Here is a 17,978-nt window from a genome sequence, read left to right as displayed (position 1 = left end):
CATCAGAAGCGGAAAACTGTGTACAAAATAATCGTAGAACCCACGATACTGGTCTAGAGACATGGACTCGAAAGAAAGAGAACATCAAGTTGAGTAGCCGGACTTGTCCTCCGATGTTGATTCATAACCCCCAAAAGGGCATCCCGCCGGTGAATCCTCCAACGCTGATCATGAAGGGAAGCAACAAAACGGGCAGCGGTGAACTGCCAAGTCACAGCGCTGTGGCCCAATCAAGTTGACCGCGAGCCCACCGCCCAATGAAACGACATGAAACAATATGTAATCGGGCGCCACGCAGAGGCCACCATGTCGGCCGACAAGGAATCGACGGCATGTCTTCCTTCCGCTCTCGCCTCCAACGCCGAATTCCGAACAAAAAATAACATGTCCCTGTGTACTGCCTGCCCCCAGAAGACGTACGGGGGTTATATATATCGCTCGTATGACTCGCTAGGATTTCTCCCTACCTTGTTTCTCTCGTACCTGCCATTGTGGGACGTTCAACGAATACGGTGACGCTGTCGGCGCACACTCCATCGTTCCCAGACCCCCCTTCACGATTTCACGATTCACGACTGACGAGCGACTCGAATGCCAGTCACTGACACTGCTACCAGTACTGCTGCTGCTACCACTACCACACCAAGACCCTTAGATGTCCTGAGTGCGACCTCTCATTTGATCCCCATGAACATGCCGAAACCCGGGAGTGCTGAAGCTACCAGTAGCCGTCTCTCTCCTCCTCAGACTTCCTGGACCTATAGCGGTGACGTCGACTTGAATGCTGGGGCTGTAGACGGAGGTGTTGTTTCAGTCGATGTCAAGAGTGAACCTAGTAGTGGCCAGAGCCGTGCTCTGCCTTGTAATGAAGAGGTGCATGATGTGAAGGTCGATATAGAGCACACTGTCGTACATGATGACCCGAGAAAGTGGTCTTCAGGGAGGAAGGTACGTGCGGTATCCTCCTTCTGTGAAGAGTGCTTATCCTTGTCCTTTTTCATAGACAATGACCCTCTTCATCATCGCAAGCGCGGCGATGATAGCAGGTCTCTCTTCCAACATTTACAACCGTACGCTTCCCGTTTTCCATTCATCATCCATCAACCGCCTCGTACACACGAGAACGGGATGTGCTGAGCACACATTGGCGTCTGGTTCGGTTACTACCTAGCCGCCATAAACCAGATCGAATCACAGCTTCATGCATCTAGTGGTCAAGTCAGCCTCAGTCTCGCTATGTTCATTATCATCCAAGGAGGGATGCCTCTCGTATGGAGTATCGTGAGCGAGATTAAGGGGAGAAAGGTATGTACATACTTGTTCAGGGTGAACTGAAGGTTTGTGGATGGCGACTTGCATGCTTACTGTCGCAACTCTACGCCACACTGTGGTACACACAGATCGTCTACGTCGTCTCAATAGCGATAGCTGTCGTCGGCTGTATCGTCGCCGCATTGGCCAAAACCATCGATGTTCTCATAGGCATGCGTTGCCTTCAAGCTCTAGGGTATCTCATACATCTCCATATCCTATACACATCATTCTCACTCGACCTCATTCTTACCAGAACCTCAGCTGTAATGTCCATCGGAGCCGCCACCCTCGCCGACATCTACGAGCCGGCCCAACGCGGCACAATGATGGGTATCTACTACGCCGCGCCCCTTCTCGGCCCTGCCCTCGGTCCCATAATCGGCGGTCTCCTCACACAATTCCTCTCCTGGCGCGCAACCTTCTGGTTCCTCGTCATCTTCATGTCATGCATCTTGGTCGGGTTTGTCGTCGCGTTCAAGGATACGTTCAGGAGGGAGAGGAGTGTGACGTATCAGAGTGTGTTGAGGAGGGTTATGAGGGAGAGGGAGAGAGAGGCGAGAGAGGCGAGGCAAAAGGCGAGCAAGAGGAGTAGTATGACGGTTGTTGCTGGAGAGAGGGAGAAGGTGGAAGAGGGTGCGATTGACGGCAAATTCGGAGGACAGAAGCCAGTTGAGGGACAACTGAACATGCAGACCATGCCCGACCTGGACCTCGAAAAAGCCGATAATTTTTCCACAGCACCTACCACCACTGATGCTAATCTGGGCGGTGCTGAAAAACCAGCGATTGGAGAGATCAAGCTCTCAATCAAGGACGTCAATCCTCTTCCCCCCCTCTGGTTCACACTTCGTCGTATCAATAATCTCGCTATTCTCTTTTCCTCCGGTAGGTCTTGTCTTGTACTGATATCGGCATGCACTAATGCGATCCGTATGCTCTCGTCCGAGGCAGGTCTGATTTTCGGGTTCAGTTATTGCATCGCATACACCTGTGCAATTACTCTCGAAGATCAATACGGATATGACGCTCTAAAAACTGGCCTCGTCCTCCTCTCGTTCGGATGTGGTATGCTCTTCTCGCCATTCCCCAGAACGCCGCCCGCATTACCCCTAGATTGAACCTACTCTTATGGGACCAATAGGTAGTATAGCTGGCTCCGTCCTTGGCGGTCGCTGGTCTGACCGCGTCCTCCGAAAGCTCAAGGCCGAACGCGGAGGTCAGATCCCCCCTGAGGTTAGTTGCTGCACCCAGCGCCACTACCATCCCTTCTCCAGCATCCAATGCCACCATATAACGACCTTCTTCCTTCCCTCCCACCCGTTCCATTATGTGAATCTACTGACCCCTTCTTGTTGCGTACAGATCCGACTCGAAAGCACAAAACCAGCGATGCTCTTCCTCCCACTTGTCGTCATCGCCTATGGCTGGCTTGCCGAAAACAACATCCACGTCGCCTCGCTCTGCGTCATGCTTTTCTTCGCAGGGTTCTTCTCCATGTAGGTCCTCCGTCCCCCTTTCAGCTTACCCCTCGACTCCTCACCTGTTCAATTGTTTTGCTTACTTCCGTGCCACACGCCACAGCTGGATGTACTCGAGCACACTCTCGTACATCGTCGACGCTAACGTCGGTCGCTCTGCCTCTGCAGTCGCCACGAACAGCACATTCCGTGGTGCATTCGCGTTCTTATTCTCTGAGGTTGCAGTTCCGCTCAGGGTACGCTTCTGCATTCTCCCCCTTCCCCCTTCTCCCTTGTCCTCCTTGCCTCCCTTGTCTCCTTGATATAAACATGCCTTCTGGACCACACACATTTCTATTTTTTCAACAGAACTCAATCGGCGATGGTGGCCTCTACTCCCTCTGGACAGGCCTGCTCATCCTCTGCGAGCTCCTCATCCTGCTCGTGCTCTATAAAGGCGGCTCGTGGCGCGAACGAGCTATCGCGAGGGAGGAGAGGACGGCTGCCAGGCCATAGATTTGAAAAGGGCGCGATTATGAGGCGCCGCGGTCAGGGGTAGGAGATATTTACTAGTTGTGCTGTGTATTTACTGAGATAGACCGAGGCGCACACCCCCGCCTCGCTACATACTTATTCGCTGTTCTGCTCTTAGACGGCAGAGGCCCTTTCGTTTTTCTCTTTCCGTTCATGGGATGGAATTGTGCTGTATCTATCGGGAGGTGGAACCCTTATTTGTATCGGTACTTATATGATTGCATCTTCCGTTCTTCATCTCGACTCCCGTGAAGTGTCCCAGATATGGGCCGTCCGTTCACCTGTGATTCAGACAAGTTGTTCTGTCACGAAACCGGTCAAACATCGTATGCATGAAACAGGGAAAACGCATGCTCGTTTTCGTGTTCAAGAGCTAAAATAATTCTGTGGCCGCATGGTCCTCTTTGCGCTGACAGACCGGAGGCATAGTTGAGTCCTGCTATGGTACCTGGACCCGTTTCTCAACGAGTTTCTAGGGAACAGAGCACAAGAAATCATATTCGGATTTGTCTCTGCGCAAAAAAAAGAAAACAGGAACCAGGGCTGTTATTATCTTGATTGTTGCTGTGACAGGGCCACCGCCACCTCCTTTCCTTCCACATATCCAATCAGTTCACGTCCGCCCCCTCTCCTGTCACGTCAAATCTACTAATCCCACCAAGTCCACCCAAACCCTTCACTTTCTTCCCCGCCCCTTGGCCTCCCAAGCGCTCACTCAAACTCCTCCTAACCACCTCGTCTATCTCCGCCTCGCTAGGTAACGAAGCGAGCTCGTCCCAGAGGGTGATTATGGTGTGGAGGTGGGAGTAAGTGAGTAGGAGACGTTGGTGGTGCGCTTTTTGTTGCTGTTGTTGGGAGTCGGTCGACCGGTGTATGGATTTCGAATTCAAACTGGTGGGAGGACGAGCGTGGGAGGAGGTACGATGTGAAGGGGAGGGCGCGGGCGAGGCTAAACGAGATGCTGATTTGGACGCGGTTGGGGGATGTGGTGAGGAGTGGGAAGAAGGAGGGTAAGATATCGTGAATGAATCGACGTGTTTGTTGAACTGGATCCAAGTGGATTGGATGGCGAAAAAGGGGTGGAGAGGACAGTTGAGCGGTGGGAAGGAGGTGTAATATGGGGGATTGTATGTCTTTGTTTTCGTCTTCGGGTTCGGCTTCGTAGTCGATTTGGAAGAAGGGTGTTCAGAACGCGTGATGGACGTGTTCGTGAGTGCGAAGGGGATGAAGTCGTAGGCATAACGGCCGAAGGTCGCACAGATCTAGTCGAACGGTGTGGATAAGCGTGCCAGCGAAGAAATTGAGAAGGGGCGTGAGACAGCTTGGTTGGGAAGGAATTGAAGAAAGGGGACAGACCTCGGACATGGGAGGTCTGACCTGCTTGGCTCTCCATTTCAGCAACGCAGCGATGATCTTACCGAGTCGACTGACGCAAGGAACGAAAGTCCAACGACCTGCTTCGAAGCGTTCGGCCCAGTCTGAGCGGACTGTGTTAGACGGACGGGAGTCAGTACATCGTCATTTTGTATAGGTTTTGAAGGGAAATGAAGAATGGAAAGCGTGCATACGGTAGAACGTGTTCCAGTTGTTGTGTATGTCAAAGTCTTCGCCCCATAGCCTCCTGAACTTGTCCTCCTGTTCGCGACTGAGTAAATCGGGGTCCAACAAGTATGTAGACCGAAGGGACTCTGGAGTTATGGACTCATTCGTGATCAGACAATGAACCTTGTCCGAAATGGATGGCATGGAGGGATTCAGTGGCTAGAACCGGTCAGGAAAAGGAAGGGCATGACGGAGAGCAAGATGCTCGACGAGAGGGTATAGATATAGTCGCCCTGTTTGCGCCGTGCCTATGGATGTTGCCTGTTGCCATTCAGGAGACGATATGGAGGTACCTGGTGAGTGTGGATGGAAGTAAAACTGGGAAGAAGACGGCGATTCGGCGATGAGGCACAGCGAAAGAATGCGCTGTGGCGCTCTGCTGTGGCACCAACTCTCTCTCTCTTCCTGCGACATCGACGAGCGCTCTCGGGCTCAGCAAGAACATTCCAGCTTGTACTTATCTCGGTTTTCATCCACTGTGAGCTGCGTAAAGTCTCGTGACCGGCACAAGTGACAAGGCGCACAACTTGGACCGAACTTCAACGTTTCAACGTTCGTCAAACGAGGAAAACGTCGAAGAAAATCGTCTCTTTTTTCTCTACACAAGGACAAGGCCTGGATGTTGTCTGGAACTTGGATGCTTGCTCGACGCGATGGATGCATCTGAACTTGATCTGAACTTGGACAAAGATGTTACTGTCGATTGGGTGGCCGACGCTTCTATTGCATCGCTTCCGAGCAGATCGGTATTCTTGTCTCGATCGAGCCTCACGGAGTCCCAAACAGGATACTGGGGCTTGTTTGGTGGCGCCCTTGGATCCCAACAACTCCTTACAATGGATGTTCGCCTTCCGTCCAGTGCTGGCATTGCGTTCTCCCGTTTTGGACAAAGAACAACTCTGCGTTCGGAGTACCTTGTTCTGCATAATATTTTTATTAATTGTTATACACCCTCAGTCTTTCCAATCCTTTGCTCCCCGGACTGTACCAAACAGCTTCACTCACATTATCACATCTGGACCGCTATCCCCGGCGGTGCCGCCAAAGCTCTTGGCTGGGCCACAACGGAGAGGATCATCGACGTTGCTCCGCTCGACTGAATAGCGGGCGCGCTTCGATGGCGCCCCTTCGTTTGGCCATCGTTTGACTTCAACAGAACCAAACAACGTCCCGCCAGCTCCTCGCTGCCTATATAAACCTGCCCGCCCTCGTACCCTCCCTTTCCCCCAGTCCAGTGTTCTCCCTCCACTGTTCGTCCACCTTCCCCCCTTCCCGTCACCCGAGTCCAACTTCACACTTGCTATCCGCACACCACTATCCTTTATCTAACTCAACAATGGCCATCCAATCCCGCTTCGCTCTTCTCCTCACCCTCTGCCTCTTCGCCACCTCTGGTCTCGCCGCCCCAGTCCCAGGTGCGCCCGCCGTTAACCCGGATACCAACGAGCTCGTCGGACAAAACACGATATCCGCACTCGGTAAACCTGTAAACGTCCCCCGCGCCGGTCTTTCAGCCGCCAGCCTTCCTTTCCTAGTCAACCCCGACACGCTTCCTGTCGCGCCCGCCCACGGTGCTGGCTCGTATGTGGTTCACAATCTGCCTCTTGTTTTATTGACCACGCTCTAACTCGACCTCATCTTGCTGTAGGAAACGTGACCCTCGGTACACTAATGACCTGCACGCCAGCTCTCCCGCCAAGGTCGTGCAAGTCGAATCCGACCACCAGGGTCAGAAGGCTCCGGTCTCTTCCCGCGCCGCCACCACCATCCCCCAACACGTCGACGGTGCTAAGCTCAGCCGCAGACATGACGATACCACCACCTCCTTCAGTGCTCCCCTCAACGCCGTTAAGGGCTCCAGCCATGGATACTCTGAGTTAGTACTTCGTCCTCTTCCTCTCTTGTCGTCAGCGTACTCATCCATCTCTTCTCCAGAAAACGTGATGCTGTTCCTCAGTCTGACTCAGGGAAGAGTGACGAGACCATGCAGGCCACCGCACCCGGCAACGTCGCTGTCCAAGACCACAAGTACCAGGAGCGTAGTGACAATGCCGCCCCCGCCGTCGATGCTGTCAAACTTGGCACGAGGAAGAACGACGAGACGACGGAGGTCGCCGCTCCTATGAAAGCTGTTGACTTCCAGGATCACAAGTATGCCGATTCACCTACGGGTGGTCCCCTCTCTGGGCTCCTTGGTGGTCTCACTGGCGGCTCCTCGTCCGGCACCTCGTCTTCCCCACTCGCTCTTCTGCGCGCCGGCAAGATGCAATCTCGCAAGCACGACCAGAAGAACGAACTCGACACGCTCCTCGGTGGAGAGCTCGATGACCACTCGTACTCTGACGATAGGTACGCTATCCGTCTTGACTGCTGTCATCGGTTAATTCTAACTGCATATCCCGCGTAATAGGAAACGCGAGGATGACTCTAAGGGTTCCGAGCTTAAGGTTGGTCAGGTTCAAGCTCGTAAGCACGACGAGACTATGCACCTTGGGACGCCCCTTGGCGGCGCCCTCGACTACCACCCGTACTCGGACAACAGGTTCGTTACTCTCATTCTTCTTATCGACGTTTCTGGCGTGCTGATGTGTCTCGAATTTTCAGGAAGCGTTCGAATGACCAGACGGTTCACGAGGACGCCCCTCTCGGTGGAGGTGTTGGCTACCACCGCTACGGTGACAAGTCAGTCCCTCCCTCTCTTAATGATCGTCTATCTTGATACTGATCGCGTGCCACAATACTTCAGGCGCCAATATTCCTCCGATGGCCCGAGCCCGAGTATGGTTCCCTTCGATGAGAGTACCTTCACCCACTCCGCTAGGAGCGCGACGGAGACGGGTATGTAAGCGGGTAGTGGCGGCCGGACGTTCTGTTCGTGTATTATAGTCCTCCTTGTTGGTGACGAAAACGGCCTCGTATATGGGCGTAAGTAGATTCGGGCTTTTTCCACTGTACGTTGTTGAGTTTTGGATGGATGTTGTTGTAAGAGTGTAACTTCATACGTGTTGTTTCGTTCGTTTGATTCGGGATTCTCGCTTCTCTCGGGGTGGCTTTTGTTGTTTTAGTACATACTATCTTATTCGATTCAGAATACATTCACTATTCCTGGGCTCGTTCTCCAGTCTGTCAGCCTGAAGCGCCGTCCAAACGATGAGCAAGGAATTGACATAAGAAAGGCTCAAACGTTTTCGTATGCCGGGTATAAGGACATCAAAATTGTTCATTACAGTTACAGTAAATTGTACACACCGTCGAGCTATTCTACGCAAGACAATAGTAGGAACGCACTCTCCGACATCGTTCCTTCCCATCGACTGGAAAGGAGGAGGATGGTGAACGACCAGAGATCAATAGCTGGCCGCGAGTCGTTTCATGATGTATTCCAGTGCCTGGAAATCCGGAGGGTTCGTGGGGAGGGTAGGGGAGAGGGTGAGGGCGTCAGCGTGCGTTAATGGGACGGGATGAGTGGAGAGGGGGTGGAGAGGACATGTATGGAATGGATGAGATGGAATGCGATGTGCTATTCGACCCGTTGACGGAGTAAAGGAGCGAAGAGAAAGAATCGGAAGGAGTGGTGACGGATACGAAGGGGGGAGGGGAAGGAAAGGAGGGGAGGAGTGGAGGAGTGGAGGAGAGGATGCTCACCGAGATGGGCTCGTATTTCTTCGAGGAGGGGTCGGCTGGATCGTACGTGCCAGGAAGACATTCGACAACTTTGTTGAAGTCCTGTACATGTCGTTTCATTATTTCGTCAGATGAAATGTAAAACCATGAGGATTCGGGAATGCTGGCGGCTTACCGTGGAGCAGAACTGGTGATGTGGAGGTAGAGCCAGAGTCATCGACCGCATGGGTTGGTTAGAAGTCAAGTCAGCAAAGCGATGTATGGGACGAAGAAGAGAGAGGAGATGGATGGCAGCGCACATAAGGAATCGAGTATCGTTCGGGGGTCATCCCGTCTTTCGTCGTGAGCCCGGGTGGCGCCCTCACACGGTGGACCGTGCTCCGGATGATATCGTTTGACCCTATTGAAGTTTGACCGAGAAAGCGTCAGTGAGGTCTCTCTGGATATAGCCGTGTTTAAGTATGGGTGGAAGGGACGCCGGTAAAGATGAGCGTTGTTCGCGCGAGGAAATGGGCCACACGCTACATGACATAACGCCACAACAACAAGAGCGGGGGTAAGTAGTCGTGTTGTCCGAACTGTACTCACATCGCATCATAAAGTCTCCCGCGTTCACGATGAGCGAGTCTTTTACTGGAGGGACAGGCTACACGACACAATCAACAATTTAAATACAAACAAGACCAAAACCCCGGACTTGGGCATAGTGGCAGTAAAGGCTCAGCACACTCACATTGAACACCCCAGGATGATTCGGATCCTCGATCTCCAGCCCACCGACATCATCCTGCAGCAAAAGCGTGATGCTGCCAAAGTCGGAATGCGCGCCTATGCGGGCGATCTTGTCGTTTTCGAGGGATGCGATGGGAACACTGGAACAGGCAAACATCCACAACAAAGATCAGCATGCGGGATGGTTGAGCAGGGAAGCAGAGAGATGGATAAGGGATGATGTTGATGCAGTCAATCGAAGGAGGCATGAAGTAAGTGAAAAGGGAAGGGATCTTACCTGGGGTAATGCAACAACCGCAACTGATTGTCCGGCGTCTGGTGGAACTGCTCGAAGAAGTTCTCTGGCAGATGTAACCCGAGCGCCAACGCCGATAAAATGGTAAACTTGGTCTCGTTACATGTCTGTCTCAAATAAAGGCATCAATATTGATGTGACTGGCCCATTGTCAAAAGAAACGAAATACCTACCCAAAAGAAGTCCAAACACGCCTCCTTGAACCCATCCAACACCCCCTCCGGCAACCAGATGTTGGGCATCAGTTCGTCCTCCTCCCTCCCAACCTCGAAGCTTTCCTTGACGTCTGGGGCCTTAGCGCGGTTCGCGGCGATGTCTTTCTCGTCGTAGAGGTGTTGGGAGACCTTTTCACGGCCAGCGGCGCTAAAGCCTAGGGTATTGAATCAGATGGATGACCAGACGTTTAGACGTGATGCATTATAGGAAGGATGGCGAAGGAACAAATCACGACGAACGTACCGCGGTGGTGTGTCCCGTTGGGAGGATGAGGTGCGAGCAGTTTAGTTTCCTCTGGCAGAGCGAAGAATTTCTTCGTCTATAATAACAATCACGCTATAGGCTTGGGCCACAATAGTCGAACTTGAATCCGAGACGTACTCACCCAATCGAACATACCTGTGGTGCACGTTACTCTCAGCATGAGAAAGCACGTCCATCACGCAGGACAAACCGAGCCGAGCTGACTCACTCTTGCTTTTCTCTTTGTCCAAGCTATGATTCACAAGATACACAAACCCCACCTCCTTGAAGGAAGTCAACATTGCGTCTGCGACCCCTTGCTTGTCGCTGCCGTCAAGAAATGGCCCAAAGTCAACAATAGCAACGTCTGCGTGTGAGCCGAGTGTGATAGGTGTATTGGACATGATTTCCTCGCGGTAGGTAAGTAAGAAATATTGTGATTGCTGGAGGCCAAGCACGGAATACTGGTTGACGTTCTAAGGAAAGTGGATGACAACTAACGTAACCCTACGCCCCTATTTATGAGGCATCATGAGCGTCTAATTGGGCGTGGTAAAGTTTGGCTATGTTGTAGAGTTCGATAACAGGCATTCGCTTCATCGCAGAACTTCGGGGATTGATGCATGATGGTGCGCATGAGACGAAATGTCGTTTGGAGGAGGACGTGGCCCGTGGGCCCGGGCCACAGACCAAATTACAAGCAAACTCCGCCCGCAAACGGCCGAGCGAACTTTCTCTCCGGACGGTGGCGACTTGATCAAATCTATCGTCCTCAAAGCTTGAGTTATGTATGCTCCATGCTTCACTCCATGGACATCTCTGGCGGCATTCGGCTGCGCTGGTATACTGATGGATTGCTGTCTTGTCAGTTTTCAGCCCCAAATCTCTATGTATCGAACGTGTTCAAGTTACATCGTGACGGACGTCTTCCCTACTAGCTCGCTTTGGCTTGTCCTCGTCCCTACCTAAGCGTCGTATGGTACTCGATGATAGTGGTTACTTGCTGGAAGAAGTCTTCTCACGCACCTCGTTCTTGCATCAATATTCCGTACAGTTGTTTGCCCGACCACTTCTTTTGGGGTCGTTCACAAGCACTCCGCACATCATGGTGTGCGGATAGATCTTAGGGCTTCTCATCACCCGCCCTAAGCGTCCTAAACCGATAACATACCCCAGGTACTTATAGCAGCTTTCCTCTCGGTTATGACTCCTACTAACTATGATATTCTTCTTTCCATATAGATCATGAGCGTGATCATCATGCTTCGATCCCTCTTGCCTACAGCCCAAGATACCCAAGCGGTGAAACTTGGGCCAAGGGCTGATCTGATGGCACTTAGCGGTATTGTGTACTAGAGCTGTGGGTAGACTGTCTTCCATGATCCGCGGAGTCCTTTGAGATCAGGAGAGTAGTGATTGTTTGCTCCTCACATGCAACTAACTGGCAACAATCGCGTGCAACCTCAGACCGTCGTTGCTCTTTGCACCCGGGCATATGCTCCTCATAATCGCCTTCCGGCGATACCTTATGGTGATGATGTAGGTTATTCTCCACTTTTATCGAAGTGTCCAGTCCTCCATCTAGCATTCAGAGGATCGGCGCCTCTCCGATCTTTCCATTGTATGTACGACGTACGTCTTCTCATCCTCTATCTCCTCGTGATCACAAAATCATTGAAGGCAGTGCTAACGAAGCAGGCTACTCCATTCGTTTCCTATATTTGGGCGTATTGTGGGCGTTGTTATCGCTGTTCCCCCGTGTACTGCAGCGGGCTGAACTCTGTATCATGATAGGACATGTAGAGCGGTCGCTTCCCATTCGCCCCATAAGACGTTACCCTTACACGTCCAATGAGATTGCGTCTCCTGTCGTTGCAGAATACATCCTAGATAGAAGACGTATGCCACGAATCTCTCGAGGGAATTCTGGGAGCGCGAAGCTAGCTCGTTTGGGGCATGGTGGTTATGTACATAGCGTGGTTCGGGGTCTCCTTGGTTATATACCTGTGGCAGCGTCCGCACGGCATCACCTTCCCCCACATTCTCGTCCCTGTACGAGACCCTCGTCCAAGCCATGGTCTCCCAGTTTCCGCTCAATCTTTCGGGGATAGTGTCCGTGTGGTTTGAGGTTCGTATTCTGTCTAAGTGTTTGCTTCATGAATGACCTAAAGTCCCACCTTTAGACGCTGTTGTACGGTGAGTTCGACACTGACACTGCCTATGATCCTTATTTGGCGCTTATGCCCATCATTTTGCGTTTTACAGGGATGTATTGCAGCCTGTTCTTTGAGGCTTGCTATGTCATCCTGAAGAAGCGGAGGATCCATAGTGTTCCCAACAAAGTATACCGTCTAAACACTCATTTGGTGGAATTAGTTCTTAATGGAATAAATTGCACCATCATAGGTTTTTTTTGGGTCAACCTTGGCCATGTTTGCTATCGCAACAGCACACATTGGTTAGATTTTGACCTGGTCCTTGCCATGCCATCGTCAACTAATATTAATCCCCACGAATTGCGTCAGCTATCAACCTGTACCGTCTTCTGCGTGGATATGTTTGGCTAGCAGACGATCCAGGACCTGCAGCTTACTTTGGTGACCTTACGCGGTGGGACAATATCGCACATGATGCTCTCAACGCGATCATGACTTGGATCGGAGACTCATTGGTGGTCAGTACTTTCCCCACCTTCATCGAGACCTTCATTTCGATTGCTGATTTGGTGTGCCTCTGTCGAACTCAGATTTACCGGTGCTACCTGGTTTGGGATCAAAAGATTTACATTGTGATTTTGCCCATTATCCTCCTCATAATCAGCATCAGTCAGTCTGCATCTACTTCTCGTTGCTAGTGCGTGCCATGAAGTGACCTTGACTCTTTGTTTATGTCATTGCATTTCACGAACGATCTACAGTTGCCAACAGCGTCGCCCTGCATACTTTCGCCCACCTCGAACTCGGAACTATATTCTCCGCATCCCTCGTCCATTGGATGTCCACCATCTACGCCATCGCCTTCGTTCAAAACACGATGACTACTGGCCTGCTCGCATGGCGCATCTGGCGTGCAAACCGTGCTTCCCAGCAGCTCACGTACGTTGTTCTCGTGCTCTCGTACAGCTGCCCACTGGGTTCTGTGATACTTATGCAGAGTGGACACTGAAATTTCCATTACATTTCATCATGGGTAGGACTAATGGAAAACGACAAGCCACACTCGTACCCGTCATACGGATTGTCGTCGAGTCTGCCATGGTTTATGATATGGAGGTCCTCGTCCTTATCGTGCTCTACGCGCTGGGCCACAACGGCCAATACGTCGCGCAGGAAGCGATCGTCCCGACCGTTGGTCAGTCAGAGACTCTTCTACATTCACCATGGCTGTCACACTCACACTGATCCTCGCTCTAACCAACTCTCTTGGCTGCGAATGATAACTCCGCTGTGTTTTAGGCATAGTCTTCACTCTCATCACGGTCCGCGTGGCAATGCGGTCCTCGCCTCAACTCGCAACTACCCTTCGTCCATCCGGTATCGATGGCGTGGGAGATGGGACTTTGAAGTTTGCGTCCTCCAACACTAATTCATTCTCGCAGGATGGGCTTGTCAGTACTCATGGTGATATGGAGAAGGGGCAGGTGTCCCGTCTTGAGACTGACAGCACAGGAAGCTCTTTCGTGCCTGCTGTGGCCACGTTCGATGTTGAAGAGGTCAATAGCACCGATGATTAGATAGATGTTGTGTTCTTCGGTAGTGCGTGAATGGGATTGTCATTCTTTGTTCATGGATCGGATCAGGTCCAAGTTGTTATGTTGGTTGCGTTATGGCCTTTGATGATATCCTTCGCGGAGGTACGAGCGTTATGTATGGGCTGTACGATAAATTTGATTGAAGCCTTGGTGAAGTCCTAGTGGATTCAAGTCCAACGGTAAGTTTGCCTGGGACAGGGAGATGGACGAAGTATTACGAAGTGTTCGCACATGCACAGAAGTCGCGAGGGATCGAGAGAGACTCTGGACACATGGCAAGTACATATAAGAGGAGAGCAAGGTCGCCTTAATTTATATCCCAAGAGAAAACATAACACGCAGTCTCGCCCAGCGTGAAGACCCCCACTGTCCTTTCTATCCCATTATGTGCACGGTCGAACCAATTTCCCTACTCGTAAACGTAACAAAGATACCCTCCGGTCGTATTCATGACATCGAAAATCGTCACTTCGTCGAACAACCCATCTGCGGGGATCGTAGAGTTGATCGAGAGGTATGGCGCAGCTCCTGTCGGGTTGGCGGTATAGTCCTCAATGGTGTCGATGGCTTGGACGGATCCGCCGAAGTATTGCCAGAAGTTGGCGGATACATTGGCGTTTTGCCAGTCGTACCATACCTTGTCGACCATCTAAAAGAGTATAGTATACATAAAGCAGGAAGAAGGGATGGTGGGGGTTGAGATGGATCCAAGACGAGGATATCAAGGTGAGAGACGTACGGCGTGATGCATCCAAAACATGGGCTCGTTGGCGGAAAATGTGGGGCTGCCATCGGTGCAATTGACCGCGTCAGCAGGGCAGTACCCTGCAAGATCACTGTAATAGTAATAGGGCGTTGAGCGTCGGCAGATCACGGGCGATACCAATATTAGAGCGCTGCCATATCAAGGATAACCGTAAACCTACCCTCCAAGGATGAAGTGGACCATGCCGTGAGCGCCCTACGACAAGGTACCAATACAAAAATCAATGATGTGTGTAAAAGCGGCTGTGCAGCGTCTGAACAAAAAGAGAGATTACGCACCATGAAACCCTCCATATATGCCTGCATGCCCTCATAATCACCCACGAACCCATTCACCATCTTGCTCACCTCCGCAGGCGTGAACGAAGCATTCGCATCCGCATATGGATCTGAGATGAAGGCAGATCCGACATCGCCAACAAGGGGCTGAAGGGTGAAGTTTCTTCGCAGGGTGTGGTAGGCGGGATATGAAAGTTTGAAGCTCGAGAACGCTCCATCTTGAACTTCGAAATCCTTCGAACTATCGCCCCAGCCACCAAGACCACTGACAGGGTCCGAGTCTTGAAACATCGAGGAGTCGTATACATCTGCAGAATCTGATGCCGCGTAAGGAGAAAGTCATATGAGTGATATAGTGAGTTGAGGAGCCAAGAGAATGGATAAACAGGCACCTGCGCTCCAGTTCCAGTAAGGAGAAACACCGGTGTAGCCGCATTTACTCTTGAGGGACTGCTCGTAGACAGCGACATACCAACTACATGGTCAAGAGATGTCAGCAAAGCATACCGTATGGTTATCTTAATGCACGTTGCTTGCCGATGAAACGGATAGAAGAGACCGGTGAAGTGTATACGAGTGTTGAGATCTGTAGACCGACATCGTTGACATCAATAGAAGACCCTACACTCGGATTGTCAACTTTCAACGCTCACCCATGTGCATATACACGAAATCTATGGAGGAAATGATAAATTGTCGCGTTAGTATAGCTTGATGAACATCACGTAGACATGCACGAACCGTCGTAGTAAGATCCCGACGTGTTCACAGGAACGATATTGGATATAGATGGATCGACGCTCGGCGTTAGAGCATCATCGTGCGGCAAGTTGGAGAGGCAGTTGACCGCTGCTATCCATGCAGTCTTCTCTTCCGTGCTGAATGTCCTCCACTCCCTTCTGATAGACGGAGTCTCGCATGCAGCTGCTTGCGCAGACGATGCAAAGAGGGTCGTAGCAGCAGCAGCAGCAAGGAGGATAACAGAAGCCCCTGTCAAGAACATGGTGTAACAAAGCTAGAGAGTATTTATGGGACACAGGGAACCTGAAGAAAGGGAAGGGGAAAGGGAGCAGGACTGCAATCCTATATGCCCCCGACCTACCTGAAGTCTTTTATACTCGTTTTGTGGACAGGTACGTCAGTTCAAGGAACAGCTGCTCGCGTTCATCTCCTTCTGGTGCATCCCATGCTAATGTCTTCAGAACACCTCAAGATCGTAGGACGTGGGGATGTCGGAAGATGCTGAGGGTATGAATCCGCGGTCATTCGGTGCCGTGACGCAGTAAGAGATCGGATGACCCACACACGATGCACTCGGCATCAAAACCTGAAGAAGCAGATAAAAAAGAGGAGGGTCATAATGGAAAGATTGAATCCGTGAAGTTTTATGTTACGCGTCCAATTGAATGGTTTGGATTCTCGTATGCAGGAAGATGAGTTGCGGTCGTCACTACGAACGCGCGTAAGTACTCCCCACGACCATCGGAGGCCAGACAGGCTTCGCATAAAGATGGAAGTGTGTATGTAGTAGTACCATGACCAGTTGTTTACTCCAGACAGTGCACAATTGATGCACGAGTAGATGTCGGCATGCAGAATAGCTATACATAGCCTGCACTTGCACATAAGGAGTACGATCCTTTTGATGCTGGTGAATGAAGGCGCTTGTAAAGTTGAAATCATCTCAGATGATAGCTAGACCAACATGCGCAACCAGAGACCTGCGGCTTCGGCAAGACCCTCCAACTGCCGCAGAACGGACAGAGAAGACATGAGATGCAGAGCAAGAGAAGCAGGCCGTGCGAAGAATGCGTCAATGGGCAAAGGTCATTGAGTCCCCAAAGGATGAAGTAGAAGACGAGGGCAACACGGACAAGGGATTGGCATCAATAGGCTCCGTGGAAGACCGTTTACCGACAACAACGATGCGGCGACATGAATGCCGGTATGCCCCGGTCATTCGCACGAAGCCACTTTGGCAAGCGGAAGGAAGGAAGGAAGGAATGATGGCAAATGCTAGGGCCTCTACGCATCGGCGTCAATGCGATCTGTGCGACACGGAAACAGACAGTATGCCGATGCAACGCATGTGGGCAGTGTACGGTATAGCTGAAGGTCTGGACCAGTGCCAAGGCGTTTGCCCGCACGCCGCTTGGACATGGAAGATTTGTAGACCACTTAGTGCCTAATACTGGTCTATGTGTCGAGCACTCGAGCACTAGTTACATAGATAGGAGGCTATAATAGCCGTCATTCTTCACCATAATTTCTCTCGGCCCATTCGCCACCCGGGTGCACCGAGCAACTTATGGGTTTCGAGGACGTACGCGACGCGAAGCGGGATCAGAGGTTGAAGACGATTGGGCACTGACGACGTTTGGACTACTCCAATGAGCTTCAATGTGGTTCACCGGCACGAAAGTTCAGGTTTTCGTTACTGCAAACATCGCGAGACTCAGAGGCCCGTTAGGCCACACCATCTCTTCTTCCCGGTCTAGTATCTCTCTTCCTATGCATATAATATCAGAAATGATGCTTGCATCCACAAAAAGTGTGAACTTATCTTCCCGATGAACCTTCCATGAATCTATATAGTTGAAGGAAAGAGGGTAGAGCGACGCGCTGCGGGCCTGCGGGGAAGGTAGCCTCGGAACGTTCTATGAGATTCTTGACTCTGAATGCGCTGTCTGTGCCAAAGCGTAGCCTTACGCGACAGTGAAAGAAGTAAGAATTATGTATTCAGCTTTGTTGTTCTATTGGATGTAGCCTGCCCTCAAATCGGTTTGGTAGTGATCATTAAAGGAAAGCAGAGATTCGCCTTTTTGACTCCGAACCCTGTGGACATAGAACGACTCCTCCCACGCCTTTCAGGTGAACAGGTGGCGACCTGTGGCGACGGCCGAATCGCAGTGGCGCTATCGAAGGCTTGAGATATTTTTGTCTACGCTCCATAAAACGGGTTTCAGTTAACGCGTACTTGACCAGCAAATTACCTCGTCCCAAACGTAACAGTCGAATATAATATTTTATATCTTGGTATCGGTCCCGCAGTTATGCTACAGTATGACCGACGCACGGACTTCTCGCCAAGTTCGTTCCGATGGACATCCCGCGGAGATCACTGAGACATATTTTCTGAAGAGTCAGCCGGACACTTCTGACGAAC

The 17,978-nt window shown here is 51.4% G+C and overlaps 6 protein-coding genes across 6 annotated transcripts; 3 read left to right on the top strand and 3 right to left on the bottom strand.

Annotated features, from left to right (window-relative positions):
- The first annotated feature begins 548 nt into the window (after positions 1-548).
- On the top strand, positions 549-3,543 carry STEHIDRAFT_104241 (MFS general substrate transporter). The gene is made up of 10 exons (XM_007309449.1): positions 549-948; positions 1,004-1,070; positions 1,172-1,305; positions 1,401-1,507; positions 1,568-2,199; positions 2,266-2,379; positions 2,456-2,547; positions 2,677-2,810; positions 2,896-3,028; positions 3,141-3,543. The coding sequence occupies exons 1-10, from the start codon at positions 592-594 to the stop codon at positions 3,285-3,287; spliced, it is 1,917 nt and encodes a 638-aa protein (XP_007309511.1). The 5' UTR covers positions 549-591; the 3' UTR covers positions 3,288-3,543.
- A 323-nt stretch (positions 3,544-3,866) lies between these two features.
- STEHIDRAFT_125232 (uncharacterized protein) lies at positions 3,867-5,197 on the bottom strand. Its single transcript, XM_007309448.1, has 3 exons — positions 4,874-5,197; positions 4,662-4,792; positions 3,867-4,567 (listed from the first exon to the last, which is right to left on the bottom strand). The coding sequence occupies exons 1-3, from the start codon at positions 5,049-5,051 to the stop codon at positions 3,914-3,916; spliced, it is 963 nt and encodes a 320-aa protein (XP_007309510.1). The 5' UTR covers positions 5,052-5,197; the 3' UTR covers positions 3,867-3,913.
- A 1,046-nt stretch (positions 5,198-6,243) lies between these two features.
- On the top strand, positions 6,244-8,061 carry STEHIDRAFT_115091 (uncharacterized protein; the record flags this gene model as incomplete). The annotated part of the gene is made up of 8 exons (XM_007309447.1): positions 6,244-6,488; positions 6,556-6,783; positions 6,843-7,256; positions 7,318-7,449; positions 7,512-7,589; positions 7,654-7,745; positions 7,794-7,832; positions 7,997-8,061. 8 exons carry the CDS (start codon positions 6,244-6,246, stop codon positions 8,059-8,061), a joined length of 1,293 nt encoding a protein of 430 aa, XP_007309509.1.
- On the bottom strand, positions 7,992-10,477 carry STEHIDRAFT_86143 (Clavaminate synthase-like protein). The gene is made up of 11 exons (XM_007309446.1): positions 10,247-10,477; positions 10,160-10,173; positions 10,018-10,093; positions 9,732-9,928; positions 9,541-9,665; positions 9,265-9,403; positions 9,120-9,177; positions 8,831-8,931; positions 8,707-8,718; positions 8,553-8,633; positions 7,992-8,296 (listed from the first exon to the last, which is right to left on the bottom strand). Exons 1-11 carry the CDS (start codon positions 10,419-10,421, stop codon positions 8,255-8,257), a joined length of 1,020 nt encoding a protein of 339 aa, XP_007309508.1. The 5' UTR covers positions 10,422-10,477; the 3' UTR covers positions 7,992-8,254.
- Positions 10,478-12,058: 1,581 nt separating this feature from the next.
- On the top strand, positions 12,059-13,786 carry STEHIDRAFT_142256 (uncharacterized protein). The gene is made up of 9 exons (XM_007309445.1): positions 12,059-12,145; positions 12,201-12,213; positions 12,283-12,359; positions 12,424-12,475; positions 12,543-12,691; positions 12,764-12,842; positions 12,935-13,112; positions 13,211-13,368; positions 13,473-13,786. Exons 1-9 carry the CDS (start codon positions 12,092-12,094, stop codon positions 13,748-13,750), a joined length of 1,038 nt encoding a protein of 345 aa, XP_007309507.1. The 5' UTR covers positions 12,059-12,091; the 3' UTR covers positions 13,751-13,786.
- Positions 13,787-14,044: 258 nt separating this feature from the next.
- STEHIDRAFT_125229 (Di-copper centre-containing protein) lies at positions 14,045-15,891 on the bottom strand. The gene is made up of 8 exons (XM_007309444.1): positions 15,554-15,891; positions 15,466-15,486; positions 15,350-15,398; positions 15,205-15,287; positions 14,813-15,129; positions 14,695-14,729; positions 14,508-14,604; positions 14,045-14,417 (listed from the first exon to the last, which is right to left on the bottom strand). The coding sequence occupies exons 1-8, from the start codon at positions 15,813-15,815 to the stop codon at positions 14,178-14,180; spliced, it is 1,104 nt and encodes a 367-aa protein (XP_007309506.1). The 5' UTR covers positions 15,816-15,891; the 3' UTR covers positions 14,045-14,177.
- Positions 15,892-17,978: the final 2,087 nt, after the last annotated feature.

The sequence above is a fragment of the Stereum hirsutum genome (genome assembly GCF_000264905.1).
Source record: "Stereum hirsutum FP-91666 SS1 unplaced genomic scaffold STEHIscaffold_17, whole genome shotgun sequence".
NCBI classification, from domain to species: domain Eukaryota; kingdom Fungi; phylum Basidiomycota; class Agaricomycetes; order Russulales; family Stereaceae; genus Stereum; species Stereum hirsutum.
This window is presented reverse-complemented; position numbering and strand designations above follow the sequence as displayed.

What these genes read in the sequence shown, in the direction of transcription:
- STEHIDRAFT_86143 (XM_007309446.1), bottom strand. Translation starts at nt 10,421, where the DNA reads ATGTCCAATACACCTATCACACTCGGCTCACACGCAGACGTTGCTATT. An exon ending in CAACGGGACACACCACCGCG is followed by an intron (nt 9,929 to 10,017) that starts GTACGTTCGTCG and finishes TCAATACCCTAG; the next exon opens with GCTTTAGCGCCGCTGGCCGT. An exon ending in CGTGTTTGGACTTCTTTTGG is followed by an intron (nt 9,666 to 9,731) that starts GTAGGTATTTCG and finishes TATTTGAGACAG; the next exon opens with ACATGTAACGAGACCAAGTT.
- STEHIDRAFT_104241 (XM_007309449.1), top strand. Translation starts at nt 592, where the DNA reads ATGCCAGTCACTGACACTGCTACCAGTACTGCTGCTGCTACCACTACC. An exon ending in CGCTATTCTCTTTTCCTCCG is followed by an intron (nt 2,200 to 2,265) that starts GTAGGTCTTGTC and finishes CGTCCGAGGCAG; the next exon opens with GTCTGATTTTCGGGTTCAGT. An exon ending in TTCGCAGGGTTCTTCTCCAT is followed by an intron (nt 2,811 to 2,895) that starts GTAGGTCCTCCG and finishes CACACGCCACAG; the next exon opens with CTGGATGTACTCGAGCACAC.
- STEHIDRAFT_125232 (XM_007309448.1), bottom strand. Translation starts at nt 5,051, where the DNA reads ATGCCATCCATTTCGGACAAGGTTCATTGTCTGATCACGAATGAGTCC. An exon ending in CAACTGGAACACGTTCTACC is followed by an intron (nt 4,793 to 4,873) that starts GTATGCACGCTT and finishes CGTCTAACACAG; the next exon opens with TCCGCTCAGACTGGGCCGAA. An exon ending in TCAGACCTCCCATGTCCGAG is followed by an intron (nt 4,568 to 4,661) that starts GTCTGTCCCCTT and finishes CCGTTCGACTAG; the next exon opens with ATCTGTGCGACCTTCGGCCG.
- STEHIDRAFT_125229 (XM_007309444.1), bottom strand. Translation starts at nt 15,815, where the DNA reads ATGTTCTTGACAGGGGCTTCTGTTATCCTCCTTGCTGCTGCTGCTGCT. An exon ending in GTCGGGATCTTACTACGACG is followed by an intron (nt 15,487 to 15,553) that starts GTTCGTGCATGT and finishes TTTCCTCCATAG; the next exon opens with ATTTCGTGTATATGCACATG. An exon ending in CTCTTCTATCCGTTTCATCG is followed by an intron (nt 15,288 to 15,349) that starts GCAAGCAACGTG and finishes TTGACCATGTAG; the next exon opens with TTGGTATGTCGCTGTCTACG.
- STEHIDRAFT_142256 (XM_007309445.1), top strand. Translation starts at nt 12,092, where the DNA reads ATGGTCTCCCAGTTTCCGCTCAATCTTTCGGGGATAGTGTCCGTGTGG. An exon ending in CCTCCTCATAATCAGCATCA is followed by an intron (nt 12,843 to 12,934) that starts GTCAGTCTGCAT and finishes AACGATCTACAG; the next exon opens with TTGCCAACAGCGTCGCCCTG. An exon ending in AGCGATCGTCCCGACCGTTG is followed by an intron (nt 13,369 to 13,472) that starts GTCAGTCAGAGA and finishes GCTGTGTTTTAG; the next exon opens with GCATAGTCTTCACTCTCATC.